This window comes from Rhinoraja longicauda, chromosome 5 (assembly GCF_053455715.1).
Source record: "Rhinoraja longicauda isolate Sanriku21f chromosome 5, sRhiLon1.1, whole genome shotgun sequence".
In the NCBI taxonomy this organism is placed as follows: Eukaryota; Metazoa; Chordata; class Chondrichthyes; order Rajiformes; family Arhynchobatidae; genus Rhinoraja; species Rhinoraja longicauda.
In genome coordinates this window covers 16,477,402-16,501,007 of record NC_135957.1, presented here as the reverse complement: position 1 = coordinate 16,501,007, position 23,606 = coordinate 16,477,402, and the positions used below count along the sequence as shown (strand labels likewise).

At 38.3% G+C, this 23,606-nt stretch overlaps 1 protein-coding gene across 5 annotated transcripts in view; it reads left to right on the top strand.

Moving 5' to 3' along the window:
* fam135a (family with sequence similarity 135 member A) overlaps positions 1-23,606 on the top strand; it is a 98,661-nt gene that overhangs the window by 60,744 nt on the left and 14,311 nt on the right. For 2 of the 5 annotated variants that reach the window (XM_078398975.1, XM_078398974.1), the window contains exons 10-17: positions 4,108-4,185; positions 4,450-4,499; positions 6,438-6,596; positions 7,871-7,944; positions 9,290-9,444; positions 12,917-15,134; positions 19,309-19,469; positions 21,695-21,786. In XM_078398975.1, coding sequence (XP_078255101.1) covers positions 4,108-4,185; positions 4,450-4,499; positions 6,438-6,596; positions 7,871-7,944; positions 9,290-9,444; positions 12,917-15,134; positions 19,309-19,469; positions 21,695-21,786 — 2,987 coding nt within the window. Of the gene's footprint in view, positions 1-4,107; positions 4,186-4,435; positions 4,500-6,437; positions 6,597-7,870; positions 7,945-9,289; positions 9,445-12,916; positions 15,135-19,308; positions 19,470-21,694; positions 21,787-23,606 lie in introns of those variants that run through there. The other 3 variants (XM_078398977.1, XM_078398976.1, XM_078398978.1) reach the window with 3 other exon arrangements.

The following is a 23,606-nucleotide window of genomic DNA, read 5'->3' as shown; positions in this document are numbered from 1 at the left end:
GATGGAAATGCAAAGGCCTTTAAAATGTGCCTTGTTAACTGAAAATATTTGGTTTATTAGTCACTAATTTCAACGTTTCTGAAGTAATCCATTTGATGTGTAGGAAGGAACTGCAGATGCTGGTTTAAACCGAAGATAGACACAAAAAGTTGAAGTAACTCAACGAGTCAGTCAGCATCTCTGGTGAAAAGGAATACGTGACGTTTTGGGTCGAGACCCTTCTTCAGACTGAGTCTGAGGAAAGGGAAACGAGAGATATAGATGGGTGATGTAGAGAGATGTAGAACAAATGAATGAAACATGCAAAAAAGTAACAATGATAAAGGAAACAGGCCATTGTTAGCTGTGTGCTAGGTGAAAACGAGTACAGACAATGAGACTCAAGAGGATTTTGAAGCTGGTATGACTTGGGTGGGGGAGGGATGGAGAGAGGAAGGGATGCAACTGTTACTTGAAGTTAGAGAAATCAATATTCATTCCACTGGGTTGTAAGCTCCCCCAGCGAAATATGAAATGTTGGTCCTCCAATTTGCATTTGGCCTCACTCTGACAATGGAGGAGGCCTAGGACAGAAAGGTCAATGTGGGAAGGGGAATGAGTTGTTTGGCAGCCGTCGCCATCTTTATCTCACGTTTCCCTTTTCCTTGACTCTGTCTGAAGAAGGGTCTCCACCCGAAACGTCACCTATTCCTTTTCTCCAGAGATGCTGTCTGACCCGCTGAGTACTCTAGCTTTTTCTATTTATCTTTGGATAGATTCAATTGTGGATATGATTTTCCTGTCCAAAATATTTAGCATAGAATTTTGCTTCCAAGAAGCAAACATAGCATGGAATAGCATGCTACTTTACTGTTCTACTTTAAGTGTGGACGAAATGCTAGTTGTTTTTTTCTTCCTTGCATGAATGCCATTATTTTTGACAAATGCTTCAAATCTGAAATATGATGCAGGTAGAAACTTAAATGCTTGTTCATGCCACAACACGGTAGGATTCAGTTTAATAGAGACACAAGAAACTGCAGATACTAGAATCCTGAGCAAAACACAAAATGACGGAGGAGCGCTGGGTCAGGCAGCATCTGTGTAGAGAATGGAGAGATGACATTTCAACTATCTGAATCCTGACCCGAAATGCCATCTGTCCATTCCCTCCACAGATGCTGCCTGACCTGCTGAGTTCCCCCTGCTCTTTGTGTTTTGCTCAGTACTCGGTTAACTTGGATATTACATAATTTTCAACATAAATAATTTACACCCCACTCCCCTATAAAAGTGCGATTATCTGGTGTAGTTGATCTCAATTTTCAGGACACAAATGTGAGATACTTAACTTGACAATATATGCATCCTGTTACAACCCACTAAAATCTGTCTTGGCCTTGTTAGTTTCTTTGGTTCAATTACAAAATGGTTACCAAATAAGAAAACTGTATTTATACCCATGGAATTACAGATGGCTTTATAGCCTTGATCTGAAAACTATAACTATTGCAATGCTCTGCATAGCAGCACTTTGACTAATGAATTTGGGGTCAAATTTAAGACTTCAAAATTGTACTGTTTCTACGAACACCAGCAAAAAGTATAAAGTATTTGCAGTTTTTATTTCAAATTTTGAAAATGTGGCAACAATATTTCTAGTCCATTTGTAAATTTTAAACAAACTTTGATATTTGTAAACTTCAGTTCTTCATGGAAAACGTGTTGGATGAAATAGTCAGTTGTTTCCTTTTCATCTGATGCATTATGAAGAAGATTGTCACTTTATGTTCCAAAGATCCCGAGAAATATTGTCTACAGCTTTCACTTTGTGCAGGGCTATACATGATAGTAAGTTCAAGGGAGAAGTTATAATCAATCAATAATCCAAAATGTCTTTAACAAAGGAGCAGGCAAAGGGCTGTTGCCCCAACAGGTACAAAGGTAGACAAAGAATGTAACTGTGTTGTAGCCTCAATTATCATTGCCCACTGTGACATTAAACCAGGCCCCTGACCACTAAGATCGTGCAGTATGGAGTGTGCACTAGAGTTCCAGAGTTGATCTTGGCTTCACATAGACTTTAGTCAGATCCAAAAGTCCTGCGGTGTTGGAGGACTGCGACGAGCAGGACTGTGGTACTTGGAGATATCTAGCCAAACATCTGCACGCTGGCAGAATATGCACAATAGCTTTCTCGGTTCTATTCTGGAACAAAGTATTCTTCAGCAGCTGCATGTGCAACCAATCAGTTCTGTTCGAAATACCCTCTGCTCAGCCCAAATGGGGAGCAAAACTCAAAGCTGCCTCAAGTGCAGGACATAGAACAGTACAGCACAGGAAAAGGCCCTTGTGCCCACAGTGACTGTGCTGTACCTGTTGCCAAGATAAACTAATTGCATCTGCCTATGATCCATTCCCTCCACTCCCTGCAGGTGCCTGTCTAAAAGCCTCTTAAATACCACTATCGTATCTCTCCACCACCATCGCTGGCAGTGTGTTCCAGGCACTCACCACAGTTTGTGTTAAAGGATCAAAAAAAACTTGCCATGCATATCTCCTTTAACCTTTGTCCATCTCATCTTAAAGCTATTCCTTTTAGTCTTTGACATTTTCAGCCTTGATAAAACATTCTGACGGTCTACCGTATTTATGCCCCTCATCATGATATATACTTCTATCAGGTCTCTTCTCAACCTCTGATGTTCCAGAGAAAGCAATCCAAGTCTGTCAAACCTCTCCTTACAACTTACTCAGAGAGTTGTGAGGGAAGGTGTATTCTGGCTGGATATGACCAGTGGAGCTCCAAGTGGACCTGTGCTGGGATCTCTATTGGTTGGGCTCGGCCCGCTGCGGACCGTCCGGCGCGGCCTGAAACCACAACAACCTGACCGCGGGAGAGGACAGCAGGAGATGGGAAAGACATTGTGGCCTTCCATCACAGTGAGGAGAGGACTGGAGGAGACTCACTGTGATGGATGTTTCTTTGATGGATGTTTCTTTTTTTGTGTGTTTTTGGGGTTGTGTAATTTTAATGCCTATTTAATGCTTTTATTGTTGGACTGTGGGTTACTGAATTTCGTCCAATATTGGATGACAAATAAAGCTATCTTGAATCTTGAATCTTGTGATGGAGACAGACGATTTGGATGTATATGTAGATTAGTAAGTGTGCAGATGACACCAAAATTGGTAGAGTTGCGGATAGTGTGGAAGGCTGTCAAAGTATGCAGTGGGTTATAGATACAGAAATGGGCAGACAAACTTGCAGATGGAGCTTAATCCAAGTAAGTGTGAGTTAAATTTAGTTGGTCAAATGTAGGGAAAAACATGCAGTTAATGGCAAGATCTAGAACAGCATTGATCTATAGAGAGATCTTTGGTTCCAAGTCCATTGCTCCCTGAAAGTGGCAACACAAGTAGATAGAGCTTTGCTTTATTTTTTTACTCACCCAATCCACTCAAGTAAAAACTTCTTCGGCACTGCATAAACAATAGGGTGTCATTTCTTTCAAATAAAAAATATCTCTTTAAACCCATAGATAGTAGGCAATAAAACTTAAAGGAGCATACAGCTTTGAAATGTTGTGTAAAATCAATTTATTAGTGACTTTAATCCCATGAATTATATGAAAATGTATTGATTATTTTAGTATGACTAATACTGCCTTTTTTTGGATGTCCTCTTAATTAGTTGTGAAAGTGGCCTCTCACCTGGCAACTATTCAAAGAGGATATCTTATAAAATAATTTCCAATATTCTTTGCACAGTTTCTGGCTGCTTGCTTCTCATACCCCTATAAGATATTGCATATATATAATATGTTCAGTGTGTCTTAGAGAAATGTATTACGGTGAAGGTTTGCTGATTTTGCTATTACCAGAATCTCTAGCAAAAAACATTGGACTAATAAACTCTTGCTTCTCTTTTTCTGCTAATCTTTTGCTTTGCTATGATATTACAAGTATGATAGCTGAAGCTCACATAATAAATGTAAGCACTAAAAGCTTTGCCTGTGGTGGTCCGATTTGAGTATTGCAATTCCAATAACTAATCTTTAGACAAATTGATAGGGTATAGTTTTAAAAGGTAAAGTAACAAGCACATGTGTACAATCCCATGACTAGCCATGACCAACATGCAGGTCCTTTATGAAAGACTTCTCAGAAGAAAATATCCAAGAGCGCAGATGGATGCCTTAATAGGTATGTCTATGTAACTTCTCACAGTAAACCTTCATCGTCTTCTGTGGATGACTTTGTTCCACAATAGTCAATATAATTTTTTTAAGTAGATTCATTGCTAAGATTGAACAAATTAAGAAAAAATTATGTGACTCTCTTAAAATGAATTTTGCAGATTTGTTTTGAATTTTGCTAATCAAGTTTAACATAAATCTTAACATGTTATTCTTGCGGTGTTTGCTTTTCTAATAGTTAATGCATTTTAATGTAGGCTTTATTTTTCAGAGGAGATTGATGTTGATGCTAGACTTGCAGATCTTTGTAAACAGATAAAGGTATGTGCCTGATACAAATATTTTTGCCCTTACAGAAATGATAGTCACAGTTTTACAAACTTGAATCTGTTGAAGAGATTACCCTTTGTGTATTATCATTTGTATTTACTCTGAGCTGTAGAATGGATTTGATCTGGAGCCTCTATATTAATGAATAGTATAGGTTTAGTAACTGAAAAACAAAAACAACCGGCAAAGGAGGAAATTCTGAAATAAAAACATAAAATACTGGAAAATTCAACAGGTCAGGCACCAGCTGTGGAAAACGAAACAGTCAACGTTTCAGGTCTGGATTCTTTCAGATCTAGGAGAGAGAATAAATGTACAATTTGGTTTTTAATAGGATATAGAAGTGAGATGTTAGGAAAAAAGGAAAAATATGTCACAGGGTGATTCAAAATAGTTTAATGGTGGAGATTAACACCACATTAAGATTCTTGGTCCATATTATGTGTTGTTAATGGGAAATTATGAGACCTGCCCAGCAAACCAGCCCTGCAGCAGAAGGGTATGAAAAACTGATCCAACATAATATAAAAAGAGAAAATGGTAAATGCTGGCAAAATCTGCTCAGGCAGCCCCCACAAACCTTACTGTTAACAAGACCGAACACAGACCAAGTAACTGCCATTAAGCCATTTCAACTTGTCCAGCGATAGACATTTCCCTTGTTCATATCTCGCCCCTACCTTTTCTCCTACTGAAAACTACCTTCTGTCCCTTTGTTCCCAGTTCTGATGAAAGGTCACAGAATCAAAACTGGCAATTTCTCTTTATGTTTCTCCAGTGTTTTATGCTTTCAAATCTAATAACCAGTAGCAGGTGTAAGAGCATTATTATATGCAGATTTCAAAGTTACAAAAGTTCATTCCTAATCAATTGCAGCATTTGTAAATGTCCAAGACCGATCCAAACCTACATTCCTACATTAAATCAGACTTGCACAGTACTTGCAAAGGTTACATTCAATTTAGGAATTGATAGCCCAAGCCAGAATATATGGAGTCTTAAATAAGCTGAAAAATATATAGTTTAGATAAGATGAATACGGACATCATGCATGTCTTACATGGTACTCAAAACTTTTAATATATTTATATGCTTCCTGATGTGTTAACGTACAATGCCAGCCTCAGAATAACAAAGTGTGTTCCATAATTACAGCAGCAAATTCTGCGTAGTTTATGCAAAAGCAACAAAACTCATTAAAATCTCAATAATTCAAGAATTGGAATAAATCTAAGTAAGCTTTTTGTATTAGTTTAGCTTCATGTTTATCAGTAAAATTATTAATTTCAACTTGAATGTTTTAAGTCAAATAAAAGCAATTTTGTGTTAACGTCCAGTGCATTCACATCATTATTTGCACTGTAAGGAGTTTGTACGTTCTCCCCGTGACCTGCGTGGGTTTTCTCCGAGATCTTCGGTTTCCTCCCACACTCCAAAGACGTACAGGTATGTAGGTTAATTGGCTGGGTAAATGTTAAAAAAAATTGTCCCTAGTGTGTGTAGGATAGTGTTAATGTACGGGGATCGTTGGGCGGCACGGACTTGGAGGGCCGAAAAGGCCTGTTTCCGGCTGTATATATATGATATGATATGATATGATATTACATTCATGGTTGAATTGCATTGTCACCCTACTAGAGAGGGGCTGGTGTTTCTGCATCTGCCCCACTTTATGTGAATCATTTCAGCTGAAAACTAAAGTGATTTTATTTGGCGGGCAAGAATGTGGGTGTTAAAAATAGACACCCTTAAATATTTCTACAGCACTTTTGTGCTTGCAGAAGAACATAAGGAAACACAGGTCGTTTATTTTCCCCTTTAGGTAGAGCTGCAGTATTGTGAACCAGTGAGTGTGGCAAGGTCAGTTGTCTTGCAAAATTCACGTTTTCTTTACTATTAAGGCTCACAATTTGTGTTTTGAAATTATAGCAGAAAGTTGAAAATCCTGATGAGCTACCAGAGTGGGTGAACATGGATCTTGCACAACTTTGTTCTTTATTGATGGCTCTTTGGGCACAGTTCTTAGAGATTGTGTCACTGCAAGGAGAAATTTCAGTTTTATTAGCAAAGGAACATCATGCACTTCGAGTGAGTATGGTATCCTTTGCATGTGAAAACTTTTAATTTCAAATTAGAAAAATGGTATTTACTTACGATTTACGTCAAATTGTAAAATGGAAATTGGCTCTTTGGTTTAACCAGTCAGTTTAACCCATAGCAGTCAAATACTTGTAGTCAATACAAGTCAGTCAAATACCTCGCCCCATTTCCCTGTGACTGTAATATTCCCTCGAATATTGATCCAAATCTCTTCTCAAATACAATTGCATCTGCTTCCATTACTTTTTCAAGCAACAAAATTCAAACATCACTACTTTATGCATGAAATAATAAATTTAAGGCAGCGGCTCATAGAAGCACACCACAAGTTTGATTGTTGGTCCTTCTTTGTTGCTGAGTCTAAATCCTGGACCACCTCCTCCAGCAGCATAGTGAAAGTACAAGGATTCACCGGCTGCTACCTAATCAAAGGCAATTGGGGATGGGTAATGAATACTGGCCTTGCAAGTAACACCTAGATCCTGAAAATTATTTCTTAAAAAAATTATCTTTCATCTGTACCCTCTGATTTTCCAGGCATTTCCAGCCTTCACTTTTAGTCCCTTGATGAGTTTGAACAGTTCTATCAAATCATGTCTAAACCCAGCCTATATTCTAAAGTTAACAATTTAATTTTCTCCGCTCTATTGTTGAAATACTTTGCATCCGACAAAATCCTATTATCTTATCTGTACTGTAGCACAAATCTGTTTTATTGTCTTAAAATAATTTTCAAGCTGTTAATTCATACTGTGTTCCTATACACTTTCAACTTGTACTTCTGTTTTCCTGTTTTGCCATGGTCAAGACGTAGGTTGATGCTTTCACCGTTCACAATACTCTACGCACCCATCCCAACAGTTGAATGAACCACTGTTACATTTAGTCCCTATATTTCTTTAAAATTCCTTTTTATGATACCAACTAGTTTACATTTACCCAACTTGAACCAATCTATATCTTTCTGAATCTCTTTCCATAATCTGTCATTTTTGTATTTGAATATTTTGATAATACTTTTGTCTAGGTTATTGTGCATTGAGATTGATCTCAAGAACCCTGCTGGTAATATGTTTTCCATCTGAAAAGTTTCAAAGTGATGGCCACTGGTCATTCCATGCAAATATTTTTCCATGTTATTCAGCAAAAGTGTGAAAATTCTTTAACAGGAGTATTTTATTAAGTACTTATCGTACAAAGCTTAATTTTAGAGTTTTAAAATCTACCATGTGGTTGTAATATTTTCTTCTACTTCTGGATAGGTAAAAAGATTTTCTGAAGCTTTTTTCTGCATCGAACATCCAAGGCAAGCAGCCCTAGCATATCAGGAATTGCAGTAAGTAGTGAGAGTCTTCAGAAGGAACTAAATTAACTGCCTGATCTTACATTTTATTTTTCATAAGACATCTGTTTAACCCTCTGTATCATCTGTAAAATGCACTGTAAATATTTCTCATCGTTACCAACGGTAGATTCCAAACCCACAACCTCTATTACCTAAAAAGACATGGCAGCAAGTTCCCTTCCAAACCTCACAATTTGCTAATTCATATCACCTTATTTCTTCACTATCTAAATCCTATAATTGCATATCCTGCATAACTGTGGGGAATACCTTTACCACAGAGACTGTAGCATTTCACGATGATGACCACCTTCTCAAGGTTATTTAACATTGTCAATAAATGCCAGCAGGGTGGTAGGTATATGGAACGAGCTGTTGGAGGAGGTGGTTGAGGCTGGGACTATCACAACTATTGAGAAACATTTAGACACGTGTACATGGATAGGATAGGTTTAGAGGGATATGGGTCATACACTGGCAGGTGGGACTAGTGTAGATGGGGCATGTTGGTCGGCGTGGGAAAGTTGAGCCGAAGGGCCTGTTTCCACACTATGATTCTACATGGATTAGAAAAATTTAGATTGATATGGGTCAAATTCAGGCAAATGGAATTAGTATACATAGGCATCTTTTTTGGCATGGATGAATTGGGCCATTGGGCTTACTGTATAACTATGAATTTATGAATCTATAAATCCATTTTGCACCTTTTCCAAGGCATCATTGGCCTTTGCCCTTCAAAGATGCAGTGAGCAAAATTGGATTTTAGGAGATTTAGATCAGGGAGTTTATCAGAGGACCTTTTTCATACAGAAGATGATTGACAGATGGAACACATTACCTGGGATGAGCAGTGCATTTAAGAGTTTATATAATTTAGATGAGTATTTGAATCAAGGTTTAGAAGTCTACTGATCAAGTGCTAGCAAATTGAATTAGTGTCATTTAGTCAAAGGGCCGAATTGCCATCTACTGCTCCTCTTAACATAGTTACTTAAGTATTACATAATGTGAAATGTAATGTTTTAAATGAATATTGAGAATCAAGAAATAAAATCCTGCAAAATCTTGTGATTTTGTTTTGCATCTATGTTATAAAGTTTTTTTGTATGTAAAAGGATACAGTTAATTAAAAATCAAAAACTTCAGTTAATGTATTTTCAATCTATGAAGATCAACATGACTATTGCAAGGCCTTGTTTAACCCAATACCCTATTTCAAAAACAATATGTTATGCTCACTGAAAGCTCAGTTTTAAATAAGTCAAGAGCATTAATGCATCTGAAAATATGTGATATTTCACCTTTTACGTATACATATTTTGGGTAATTTCAGTGCACAAAGCCATGGACAGATGGCTGCAGCTGTGAAGAATTCGACCTATTTTAATTCCCTTCCACCTCTTCCTGTGGAATGCGCAGAACTAGATGGTGACTTCAACTCACTGCCTATTATATTTGAGGACCGATATTTGGATTCATTCCCTGAAGGTAAAAAATATTTCAGAGCCAATTTGATGGAGTATTTAGGTTTTTAATATTTTGATAAATAATAAATATTTTTATTTAATGTTCACCACAGACATCATGGGGAAAGGGGCCTTTTCCAGTGTTGTATTGTTCTATGTTCTATGACGATATTTAAATGTTTTGGTTTTAAGTAAAATTAAAGTTTTCAGTTGTCTGTAAATTAAAAGTAAATGCTGAGGACAAGACTTCTGAAATATAAAACATTTAGATAATCATCTTAAGTAGTCCTTCCAGATGATTTGCTTGTTTTAGTGTGTTCTAAGGTGACTGATGGGTCTGGAACCACAGACTTTGCCAGTGATGAGAACAGTGGTGCCTGAATGGGACAGGTAGATGGGTAGTTTGTGAAGTAGTGCACTTCTTCTGCCAGTTGCATAGCATTTCTGTGTGCTTCTGACTTGAGGTACTCAATACCATCCCAAGTACTCCTCCGTTTTAAAGGATCTTAGAAATTCCTCAGAGGAAAAAGGGAATTTGCAGTTTTGCACGGAGACTTTGGGCTCAATCTTTTCCTTTCCATGCCTGGTAATCTCATCCAATGCCAGACAAATAAAACTGAGTTTAGTTCAGAGATACAGCATGGAAACAGGTCCTTTGGCCCAACGAGCCTACTCCAACCATCGATCTCGGTTCATACTAGTGCTATGTTATCCTATTTTCTTATCCACTCCTTACATGCATCAAATTTACAGAGGCCAATTAACCTAAAAACCTGCACGCCTTTGGGGTGTGGGAGGAAACTTTAGCACCCGAAGGAAGCCCATGCAGTCATACAGAACATTCAAACTCCACACAGTTAGCACCGAAGGTCAGAATCGAACCCGGGTATCTAGCGCTGTGAGGCAGCAGCTCTACCAGTTGTGCCACCCTAACTATTGCGTCCGCATCTGTATTAATCCCATTTTTCAAAATTTGGCCCATAGCCTTCTAGCATAATTCAAATGTATGTCTAATGTTAAATGAACTGAGAGGACCTGCCTCCACCATCTCCTCAAGCCTTTTAGATAGCAAACACCTTTGGGTGTTTTCTCAGATCTCAACTAAACCCATTATCTCTTATATTACCTCTCATAAGGTGTTACACTTTGGGAGGTCAAATGTAAGGGAAAATATACAAATAATGGCATGACCTTTAATAACATAGGTCGACAATTTCATGGGTCGGGGCATTGAGTATAAGAGTCAGGTAGTTATGAGCAGCTTTATAGAACTTTGGTTGGGCAGCATTCGGATTATTGCATGCAATTGTGGCCGTCCCATTACAGGAAGGATGTAGAGGCTTTGGAAAGGATGCAGAGAAGGTTTACCAGAATAATGCCTGGATTCTGGGGTATTAGCTACAGGGAGAAATTGGACAGACTTGGATTGTTTTCTCTGGAATGCCAGACGTTGTGGGGAAGCCAGATAGAAATATATAAAATTATGAGAGACATAGACAGAATAGACAGTCAAAACCTTCCCAGGATGAAAAATATATAATACGAGGGGGGCAGAGCTTTAAGGTAAGAGGGACAAAGTGTAAAGGAGATGTGCAGTACAAATACTTTATACAGGGTGGCGAGTGACTCTTCTGCGCTGACAGGGATGGTGGTTGAGGCATACATTATAGGAAGTATGACACTTGTTTTACAATTCTTCAGAGTCTGAAGAAGTCCTGACCCAAACCATCAAATTTCCTTCTGTTTCTTCCTCAACTGCAGAACCAGCCAATTTCCCTCTACCAACACTCTCTGTTGAGCAGAGCCGGTCCTTACTCTTAACAACTTCTCCTTCGACTCTTCGCACTTCCTCCAAATCCAAGGCCATGGGCACTCTTATGGGCGCCAGCTATGTCTGCCTCTTTGTAGGGTACGTCGAACAATCCTTGTTCCAGGCACACACTGGCCCTATCTCCGAACTCTATTTCCGCCACATTGACGACTGTATCAAAGCTACCTCCTCCAACCATGCAGATCTCGTGGACTTCATTAACGTCACTACTAATTTCCATCCTGCACTCAAATTCTTTCGCTGAACACCTCCACTCAGTCTACCTATACCTACATGATCTCCCAGTTGCTAAACACTTTAACTTCCACTTCCATTCCCATACTGACCTTTCTGTCCAGTGCCTCCTCCACTGTCAGAATGAGGCCAAACACAAATTGGAGGAACAGTATCTCATATTTCGCTTAGACAGCTTACAACCAAGCGGTATGAATATTGACTTCTCCAACTTCAAGTAACCCTTGCTTAACTTCTCTCTCCATCCCTCCCCCATCCTAGTTCACCGACCAGTCTGACTTCCTCCTGATTAAATTTTATCTTTGTATGCCTTATTGTCATCTTCCCCTAGCTAATATTTTCCTTGATCTTCGTCCCCTTTGTTCTCTCATTTTCATACCTTACCATTCCATATCTCTGTGTCTCCCTCTCCCCTGACACTCAGTGTCTCGACCAAAACGTCACAATTCCTTCAATCCAGAGATTTTCCCTATTCCGCTGTTACTCCAGCATTTTGTGTCTATCTTCGATGAAAAAAACCTGTTTCCATGTGACCTTGCAGTAATCGGGCACCATTTCCTTTTAAATACATAGTTGGTTAGCCATTGAAATTAACAAACTTCTATTGACACTTCAACAATGTGACAACCAGCCTTTAGTATTTTTTAACTTGCAGCAACAAAAATAAACATTGCCATTGAAAAGACATTTTATTTATGAAAATCCAGTGGGTTATAAAGAGTCTAAATTCTAATCCCCTTTCTCCCATTGACACTATTGTCTTTCTGACAGATTTTTTTATCATGCGATGTTTGTTAGGAACACAACGATTGTGTTATAGCAGAACTACCTGTTCTATTTTCTCTAATAAAGTAGTAGATCAATAAATTGAATCTCTGAATTAGTTATGATTATTATGCCATAATTTTATGGTATTGTATTTGGAAATTTCCTTTTTGAGTTGATTGAATTTCTTAAGTGTTAGTACGGTTTCTTAAGAGTTTGAAGGTTGTTTTTTACCAGTTGGACTCAAAAAGGGTTGTGTAAAGAATCCATATGAAATCTTAACCATTGTGATTAAGTGCATCGTATATGAATATAAGAAATACAAGTGAATGTAGGAAACTTCCTGTATTAATCCCATATCTTTTATGCACCAACATACAGATTGATAACAGGAGGGGACTAGTTGGCCCTTTGGCCTTGCTCTTCTAATCAATACAATCATGACTAATCTGATTGCATTCTCAACTCTGAATTCCCACCTGCAATCTGCATTTCATGCATTCTAGATGTAAATAGATCTAAAATATCTATTTGTAACTATCACCTTTTGAAATTCAACTTAATTTTTTTGGTATATATTTTTTATAAATGTGTGAGCCATAACAATTAAATAAGGATGTTTTTGATCCGTTCATGAATTTCTGACATTTTGTTTCTTTAATAGACTTGGATGTTCCCTGGAGTGGAGTTCAGAATTTAAGAAGATCATCTTTTTCTGTCAAATTGGAAAAATCTGACTCAAAAGATCATAATCCTTCAAGTTTTTCTAGTCCTGATTTTAAAGCACGACCAGCAAGCATCTACCATATTAAACATACTGAAAGTGAGAAGCCGCTGACAAAACAGCACAAGACTAAAGCTGAAGATCACAGCAAATCAAAAGTAAAAGTGGCAAAGCTTAAGAAGACAATTAAGACTGAAAACAGCAAAAAATTGGTGAAACAAAACTCCAAGGATTCAGTGATATTGGTTGGCTATAAATGCTTTAAGAATTCAAACTTGGGAGAGAACAGTAAATCTGAAGGCGGGCTTTCAATATGTCCAAAAGGTGGGCAGGTACCCACCAGCAAAGTAGCTGATGATAGGACAAAACTAAATAGTGAGCTTTTATGTCAACATAAAGAACTGATACCTCTTCTGTCAAGTATGGAAAAAAATGCAGAGACTATGAAAACTAAAAATTGCAATGAATTTGGTTGCAACATTAATGATCACAAAATTGAATCTTGTACATTTGCATCATCAGCTGTATTCCAGGCAGGTCCCGAGCCTTTAACCATGTGTGCAAGATCTACTAAAAGTTCAGTTGATTGTTTAAATAGGCAGCAAATAGCACCAGCATCAGGAGTCAAATGTATTCAAGTCAAACCACGGACTAAATGCACATATGAAGGGGAAAAAGTAACAGTCTTAATGGCTCCCAAAGTCCCTGTTAAAAATGATGACCAAGACCTTTGTCCATCTCCTGAATCACAGCTCCTGAATTCTAAACCTGATTATTTACTGTTGGAAAAAAATCCACTATGCCCTGCTGCTTCTGAAAGTGCACTACCGAATGCAGATACAAAGCCTTTTAATTTGGTTGTAAGTGGAGATGCTGTTAAATTGCCAGACATTTATGTCACTTGCTCTTCTTCCAAAATTTCAGATTCAGGCATTGAAAGTGAACCTAGTTCTTTTGCATTTCAACCAGTTTCAGGTTTAGTCTCTGAGCCAATGTTGGACAAAGTTGTGTTCAGTGAAAACTCTTGCATGCAGCTGCTACTTAAACCAGAATTAAGTTTAAGGAATGTGATTGAAGGCCACTGTACAGAGAGTATAAGTGCTGTAAAAGAAATACAATCATCTTTGACTTCAATAAATTCCTTGCCATCAGATGATGATGATAATGCACATCCATTTCATGAAAGCTCAAAAGTTGCTGCCATTCTTGCACAGCCAATAATCGATGAACAACCGATTCTCTTAGCAGCTGAATTAGACCAGTTAAAATCAAAAATGAAACACTCCAATGTCATAGTTCAAGAACAAAGTGTTGCATTCTTTGAATGTTCAGAGCCTATAAAACCAGTTCCTCATATTTCTGAATTTTCTGATGAGTTTTGTAACCGTGTAGCTGTTCAAGAAAATAACATCAAGAGTCAACAGCAAGATATTGGTTCTACAAATACTTTTAGAGAGACTCAAGACCTTATGGAAGAATTAAATTTAAGAAAAGCAACCACAAAACATATAATTAAATTGAACTCTGAAATTATTCATCTTGATGAGCCAAGCAGTCCTACCTCAGATGTGACAGAAATTGGCCAGGATTTGGATCCAGAATTGCACCAAAAAGAGTTTGCTGATATAATTCAAGAAATTCCAGTTCTTCAGGAAGCAGATGATAAAGTGCAGACAAACCTTTCAGCTGCCAGCAGCACTGACATTGTGAAACAAGGATTGGTGGAGAATTATTTTGGATCTAGAAGCAGCACAGATCTTTCTGATATTAGTCCGAGTGGTTGTGACAGCTGCCCCACAAGCCCTCAAAAGGAGACTTTTGGCCCTGTTACTCTTGCACAAGTAGAAGATGATGAGGATCAAGAAATGATCGAAAATGGTTATTACGAAGCTGACAATGATGCTGTGTGTGATGGAGGTGATGTAGTCAGATCTGACCTAATTAATGCTGATCCTGCCACAGGAGCAAGCTTGCCAGGGCCATGCATTCCGACTTGTTTATCATTTTCCTCAGTTGCCAGAGATTCACCATCTATCAGTGGATTGTCTTCTAAAAGTAAACTTGACGCAATTATAAAACAACCTATCAGTGTTGTCTCAGGCTCTGTTGCATCAGTTTGCTGGTATGAGGATGCTGCTTCAAAAGAACAAATGCACATGTAAGTAGCTTTGCTTTTTTTTCATATGTCCATCTCTTTGCCCAGAACTCTCTTCCTTCTCGCAAATCTGTTTTCAAACATATAATACAATTCTTTAGAATTTTTGGGTAACAAATTGAATCAAGGAGATTTTGTCTTCTCTGGGATATAAAAGATCTCAAAGTTAAAGGTGTAGCTCTGGGCGCCAGGGCACCCCTCAGTTCTGCCTGCCCTTTTGTTGATTACGTTGAATGGTCCTTGCTCCAGGCGTGCACTGGCACCATCCCCTAACACATTCTCTGCTACATCGACAACTGCTTAGGGGCTGCCTCCTGCATCTGTGCAGAAATCGTTGCTTTCATTAACTTCATCACTAACTTCCACTCTTCCCTCAAATTCACCTAGACTATCTCTGACACTTCTCTCCCCTTTCTTAATCTCTCTGTTTTCATCATACTGTCGACCGACGCCTACAACAAACCTACCAACTCCCACAGTTATCTGGACTACTCTTCCTCTGACCCTGCCTCTTGCAAAGGCACTATCGCCTACTCTCAATTCCTCTGTCTCTGACACCTCTGCTCCCAGGATGAGGCTTTCCATTCTAGACGCCGAGATGTCCTCTTTCTTCAGTAAACATGGTTTCCCCCCGTTGATAAAAATTGTAGAAAATGATAGGAAAGGAATATGGAGAGTGAATTGTAGAATCAGAGGGAGCAATGGTGGTGTGGATGGGGAAGCTGGGTAGATGGTGAGGTGAAATTGAAGAATTCAGTGTTCATGCTGTTGGGTTCCAGGTGGAGTATGAGGTGCTATTCGTCCAGTTTGTGTGTGGCCTGACTCTGGCAGTGGAGGGTGCTGAGGACAGGTAGGTAGGGAAGGGGGATTGAAGTGGCTTGTAACTGGGAGCTCCAGCTGGGCCCGGCAGTCACTAGTGTTCAGTGAAGCAGATGAAAATGTACAGGGAATTATTGCATATGACACTAAAATAGTTCTTGATTAACTGGGCAATTGGGCCTAGGAATGATCTTCTCAATCAACAGTAGGGCTCTGGGTAATATTGTAGAACAGAGGGATCCAGGAGTACAAGTTCATTGTTCCCTGAAAACAGGTGAGTTCAGTAAATCTATTCTGCATTCTTATAAAAAGCTTTCATATGTATGTAACAAATAAACGACTATTGACTATTGACTATTGATTGACTATTTTATAAGGTGTGGTGCTGAGAGCTGCATACATTTTTACAGTTGTAGCTGAATCAGTGCTTTATCAGGCATGTGAATTTTCCGCATCTCCGTGGATTTCCGCGTTTTTAAAATCCATTTTCCGCGCATTTTGCAAGATTTCCATGTTTTACACTTTGCCAAATAAACGGAGAAATCGGATCAAAAAAAAGAAAGAAAAAAAAACGATGTACAGACTTGTAATGAACACTAGGGTTCCGCTAGAGGTCGCTAGGGGTTCCGCGAGAAATCCCCCGCGCCGTGGAAGTCTCCCCGAAAATGTGGCACCTAGGCTGGACAAGGCTGCCAATTTCGACCTCATCGGGACTTCCACGGCCGATCGGTGGGTTGAATTTGCAACCTCTGGCCGGGGCTCTGGAACTCCAGCCAGCAAATCTATTCCCATAGCCGTCTTCCTTGGCCTGCTGGATAAACCAGCAAAGCTCTGGAACCAAGAGTGCCAGAAAATCAGTGGTGGAACTGTAATGAGTAAATATTAAATTTAAGTGCAAGATTATATAACAAAATTAATTAAGACAGGGTTAAAATATAAAACACAGCAGAAAAGCTAATTACCACCTTTTTGGGCTGATTATCAATTAATGTGTGAATTTACTTCAAAATGTTATTAGTATACAGTGACATATTCACATTATTTTGTAATGTCTGTTTTTACTTTGAAATGCACTAAAAGAGGCTTGAAACTGGTAATTTTGTGTGTAAAGTTTCAAAAATCTTCCGATTTTTTGACCCCCATTGTACCCAAGCTCGGCTCTTTTCCTCTTTTTTTTAACCTCACTCACATGCCTGGCTTTATACAGTTTATCATGACATCTTTACTGTTGTATTATTGCATCTATATGTAAAACCCAGGATCCAGTATGTATTCAGCCACTTTTTCAATCTGTACTTCTACTCTCAACAAATTATGCAAGTATACTCTCCAGGTACTTCAAGCCTTTTTAGAACTATGCATCCAAGGCAAATCAATAGATCTTTAGAAGAGTATTGGTCCTAGTGCCAACTCCTCGAGAACTCTACGAAAATTTCCCTTCAGACCAATATCTTTAATATTATTTTTGGTTTCCTGACGCATGGTCAGTTTTCTGTCACAATTACATTTCCCTTTGCTGAGATTGTTAGCATCTTCTTCCTTGATGAAGATTAATGTAAAGTGCCCATTTAGTAGATTTAACAAGTTTAAACGGAAAGGTTTTTAGTCTCTGATTGACCAGCCTCAACCCGTACAACATTTTTCCTATGCACATGTCAATAAAATATTTTTGGATTCCCAGCCTGTCTTTAGCCATGCTCTCAGTTTGCTTCGCTCATTTCCTTATCATTACTTCAGCTTGGAACTTTCTGTTATCGTCCTGTTTCTCATTTGTATAAACAAGTACGAGTAGAGTATAATAGTAAGGATGTCGTGATGAACCTCCATTTCACTCTCCATCCTTGGTCATCCAAGGACCCTAAACTTTAATCTCCTTACTCTTTTCCCTTAGGGGAATGTAATGAGACATTTCCACTTTAAAGGCTTCCTATTGTTCAGTTGCTCTTTTGGCTGCCATGTTTTAATTCCATTTCACCTGAGTCATATCTATTCTCAACCCATTGAAATTGGCCCTTCAAGGGCATCTTCACTCTCCAGCACTGCATTATTCTCCTTATTCAACATTGCTGCTCCTCTCTTTAATGCCTTTCCCTATCTAATCTGAACATTTTGTATCCAGGAATATTTATTGTATATTCCAGCCATATATTTAGCCAGGTCTTTGTTATTGCCACATCATTGTAATTCCACTTGTAATTGCACGTTTTGGTCACCAACCACTTCATACATGTAAATCCATCTAAGACTTGTACTCACTTCGAGTCTATTTCTGACTTCTCAAACTCCCAGTACCTGTACCTGGAACTATTTATCACTCCAAATACTTTTTTCCTCCTTTTAAAGCTACCTTCCTTTGCTAATCTCCCTACCAAATTGGTTTAAATCTTACGCAGAACATTTGTGAATCTTTTCACAAGGACATTTATCCCAGTTCTCCCATGATGCAACCGGTCCAGCCTCCAGTGGTCCCACCTCCCCCAGAATTGTCCCAATGCCTCAGGAATCTAAAGAATTCCCTCCTGCACAATCTCTGCAACCATTTTAATCATCTCTGCTTCATTTGCGAATCAAAGGTGATTGTGATATTCTGGTGGCAATCTTATATCGTAAATGTTCATGATTAAGTTGAAACTGACTTGATGTAATGCATTTGCAGAATGTTTGAAAGGAGACCAACTTACAACTGCATTATTTGCTCTGATATTGTGGAGCATAAGAATTTTGCCATTGTAGAGTTGACCAAATTAACTTTAATTTTAGGAAGGAACTGCAGATGCTGGTTTACACTGAAGATAGACACAAAATGCTGGGTAATCCATTCCTTCTCTCCAGAGATGCTGCCTGTCCTGCTGAGTTACTCCAGCATTTTGTGTCTAACTTTAATTTTAGTTATATCAGTGCTCAATGCATATATTAATTCATTGAAATATTTAATGATTAAACAAATGAAGAAAATTAGATTTCTGACCATCCCTATTTTTGCTATGCCATATTCCAATTCAAAAATATCTGTTTTGCATTCATTTTTTGATCTGGCATGTTGAAAGTCTCACAACTTTGATAACAATGTTGATGGATTTTATTGCTTTCTTCATCCTATTGTCTTCCTATGACAAATATGAGCAAATCTAAGTTAGTGCTTGGAAAAGTCCCTCATCAGCTTCTAGTTTGTGTTTTTAAGTGTTAATTTTAATGGCTTGTCTTATGTAAACAAAGTGATTAATTATTTATGGAAATTGAATAACAGTCGATGTAAGGAAGACTGAATGTGCAGCAAGTAATGTGCCATTACAATTAAGTTGGATAATTGGCTTAAAAGTCTGAATTTATAAAATGATGAAATGTGTTCTGACCGTAGATTCCTCCAGGCCAAAGAAGAGTTGAAACTACTGAAGTTTCCTGGTTTTATGTACAGTGATGTTTCTGATCTGGCTTCCAAAACCCCTTACTTCAGTTTGGAGAGCGATGAAAACTTGGAAGACGGCATTCATCTTATAGTTTGTGTTCATGGATTGGATGGTATGTTTAATGAAAGAAGCAATTAGTGGAGCATCAGAACATGGTTCAGTCTGGGATAACTGGCCCACTGTTGTCCAGACGGTTATCTTGAGAACCTCAAATCAATAGCGTGTCTATTCGAACTGGGAAACTGATAGTACAAAGCTAGACTTGGCACATCCTCCAATGTGTGGTGTGATGACCTGATTATTACTTGCAATTCTGCTTTAAATATAACTAGGGAAGCCAATTAGAAATCCTGACATGGTAATTTCGCACAAAATTTAATTTAGCTTGGCCTAATAGAACCACTTACTTTTATTTCTCAATAATTTCTTTAGACCTTATCTTGACAGCACTAGCTTATAATTATGCACAGAGTTATTATTGAGTGGAACTCTGGTAGTTTTGAGTGCCAGAGTTGCTGAGGATGGGATTAATTGATTATTTCACATGTTTGTTTGTTGACCACATGCTGCAGATCCAGCTTGATAGCTTTACTCTATATCAGGGCCCGTTTGTTTATGATGATGTTACTGAGTCGTTCTTGGTAGTAGACATTGAAGTTCCCTCAGGGTAATACATGGAAATCATAAAGAAGCTTCCTTCCCTGTATTTCACTTGATGCCTTGAAAATGAAGTTTGGAATCATTGTTGAGGACTTCCAGGACTACAGCCATCTACCTGTATGTATCACTTTACTGCCACTTCAGTTGGAATTGACGTATGAGTAAAATTGTGGAGGAATACTCTGATGTGGTATCTGTAAATTAAGATTCTGGTGGTGGAACTAACAAATGTGATAGTGCTAACCCAATTAAGATACTAGTCCATAGAAGGATGACTGATGACCTGTGCAGTGATGACCTGAGAGAAACTTTGTTGCGACAAGATTCCATGCCAAAGTTCTTGGTTCATAGAGTCATACAGCATGGAAACAGGCCCTATGGCCCAAATCATTCATGCCGACCAAGATGCCCCATCTAAGCTAGTCTTATTTGCCCGCATTTAACCACTATCTTGCTAAACGTTTCCAATCCATGTACCTGTCCAAGTGCCTTTTAAATGCTGTTACAGCACCTGGCTCAACTTTCTCCTCTGGCAGCTTGTTTCATATACCCACCGTCCACTGATTTACTGAACACTTGCACTCGGTCTGCCAAGGCTTATGGGATCCCTCATTGGAGAACCATTTTAACTCCACTTTCCATTCCCATCCCCCCCTTCACTCATTCGTTCGGCTTCACAATTTGCAACTTCAGTTTGTCTCACACCTTCTGCTTTTATCTCTGGCCTTTGTTTCAACCATCCGCCTATCAACCTCCCCGCCGCCTGCCTTCTCTCCATATCCCTTGATTCCGCTAGCCCCTTTATCCTGCCTCACCTCTCTTTCTAAACATTTCCTATCCATGTACCTGGCCAAACGTCTTTTAAATGTTTTGTTTAGTTTAGAGATGCAGCGCGGAAAATGACCCTTTGGCCCACCGTGTCTACGCCGACCAGTGATCCCCACACATCAGTTGGTGCTAATTGTTTTAGGAAGGTGTATTATCTTTCAAATCAAAATACACAAGCTCCTTAAAATCTGTAACTAAAACAGAATTTTTGAAATAAGAGCTTTGTATTAAAAAGGATTTTTATTCCATTGAGGAAACCATTCTCTTCCTGAAAATTAATCTTTTTTTAATTGAAATATTTTCATGATACCACGCACATTTCCAAATTTGGAAAGAAGTAGCTGACTTGTTCAAATCATTTGACAATTTCACATTTGACATTATAGCATAAAACTGCACAGATAAGTATTTATTAAACATGACTGTTCTTTTTAGTTTTGGTTACCTGAACATTCCAGGCAATGGAGATGAGATAAAAAATCAATTGCAAATTTCAAAATAGCATAACAAGCTAAACACTGTGTTGCTCGATATCTTCTAGATTTGTCGTGTGTGAAATAATAAAGACATTTTGGCACTGATTATTGGGTAGAACAACACAGAGTGGAGAAAATTGAAAGACTGTAAGCTTGGTTTAATTAATCCCTCTCCTTCATTCACAACTTGAATGGAATTAATGTCTTGGAAAACACACAACATTGATAGTCAGTTCATACAGTTCAACTAATACTGTAGATCTCTTAAAGCTTCAACGGTACTATCCAAGATTAGCAAACTATTTTTTTTTTTTCAAAAGGATAGATTTTGTAGTTGAAACTAAGATATTCATGTTTGCCTTTTCTGTCTTAGGGAACAGCGCAGACCTACGGTTAGTAAAAACGTATATTGAACTTGGATTTCCAGGGACCCAAATGGAGTTCCTTATGTCAGAGAGGAATCAGGTAATCTTGCAAAATCTTTGCCTTTGATATATTAAAAAGAAACAAGAAGATACTCTGGTTGATCCCCTATGTTGCTGATCAGAGATACATTTTATTAAAATTTAATAATTCAATAGACCTGCACATCTGAATCAGCTCAACCATAAGTGAGTTATAGATTCTACTAGAATATGCACCCAAATATGATTTTTGGAACATTAATAGTATGAATGTAAATAACTTTCAAGTACCTCTAACTTGATTTAGTTAATATTGTTGATTTTGTTTGAAGTGTGAGTCTCCTAAAGAACAAATTTGTAACCAATTTGAGGACACTTTTTACCCAATCCACCTTAGACTCTTCCTTTATACTATTATAATTGCTCTTATTTCATTTAAAGATGCTGATTATGAACCTCTGGCATGCATCTACAAAATGCATTTGGCATTCTATCATATTGCAGTCACTTCCACCCAGGGGATTTTTAACCAAAAGAACTAATCCTTTATTAATTATTCTTCATTCATTAGACTAAATTCATTAGGGCGCCACAGTGGCGCAGCGCTACAGTTGCTCCCTTACATCGCCAGAGACCCAGGTTCGATCCTGACTTTGGGTGCTGTCTGTTTGGACTTTGTATGTTCTCCCTGTGACTGCAAGAGTTTTCTCTGGGTGATCCAGTTTCCTCCCACGTTCCAAAGATGTGCAGGTTTGTAGATTAATTGACTTCTGTAAATTGTCCCTAGTGTGTAGGATCGATCTAGTGTATGGATGATTGATGGTTGGCGCGGATTCTGTGGGTCGAAGGGGCTGTTCCCATGCTGTATTTCTAAAGTAAACTAAATCTAAAATAGCCAGTTCCGGGTAGGCTGCTCAATGTACTGTTTTAAAAAGCAATCTCTGACACATTCCAGAATCCACCTTCTGCAATACCTTTGCTAGTTTGGGTTGTTCACTCGATAGAGAGATTAAAAATTCCCATTATAATTGAATTCCCTTCAAAATGGCCTTGGTATTTCCCCATTTATGCTCTGATTGATCGAAAGGTCACATTTTGAAGATCCATGCGCAAATCTCACCCATATCTTCCTTCCCCTCCTATTTTTGATTACAACGAATACCAATTCTACATCATTATTCACTGCCTTTATAACAAGACTCAGCACTGCGCCGGTAGCTTATTTTGTTAACAGCAACACCCACCATTTTATTATATTAAAAATAAACTTTATTTATAAATATATGCAGAAAACAATACAAAAAACAATGCATGGATTGCTTTTTGTTCATTGTGTTGTTCAACGGAAACATTCATTGTGTAATCTCAATTCTATACTTCTGTAGTATTAGCACCTTCTGTGCACCAAGCACCATTGTCACTTGTCTCTTGAGACGATATAAACGTCAGTGTTTGAGTAACCGCTACATAGCTCTTAGACCCTTAGTGTCAAGCGATGGGAGCTGAGACTGCAGTATTTCCCCAAAACCATTGCATCTCCAGCACCAAGCTTCAATGTATCCCTTAGCAACCTGAAATATGCCAGTCTGCAATTTTCTCTGACAGCTATCTTGTTGTAGTGGAAGGCCAGTAAGCTTTGAGCAGACCAAAGTACATCTTTCACCAAGATAATAAATTTTCAGCAGCACTTAACATTTGCCTCCTTATGAATTATGTCTTATGGAGAAACAAATGAGTTTGTGTAGGATTAATGTAAATAGGAGTGTTTCATGGTCAGCCCAGACTATTGTATCAATGTATGAGTCCAAAAAAATGCAGGTGATACTCAGCAGGAGAGGCAGCATTTGCAGCAAGGGAAACAGTTAATGGTCTTTCCAATGA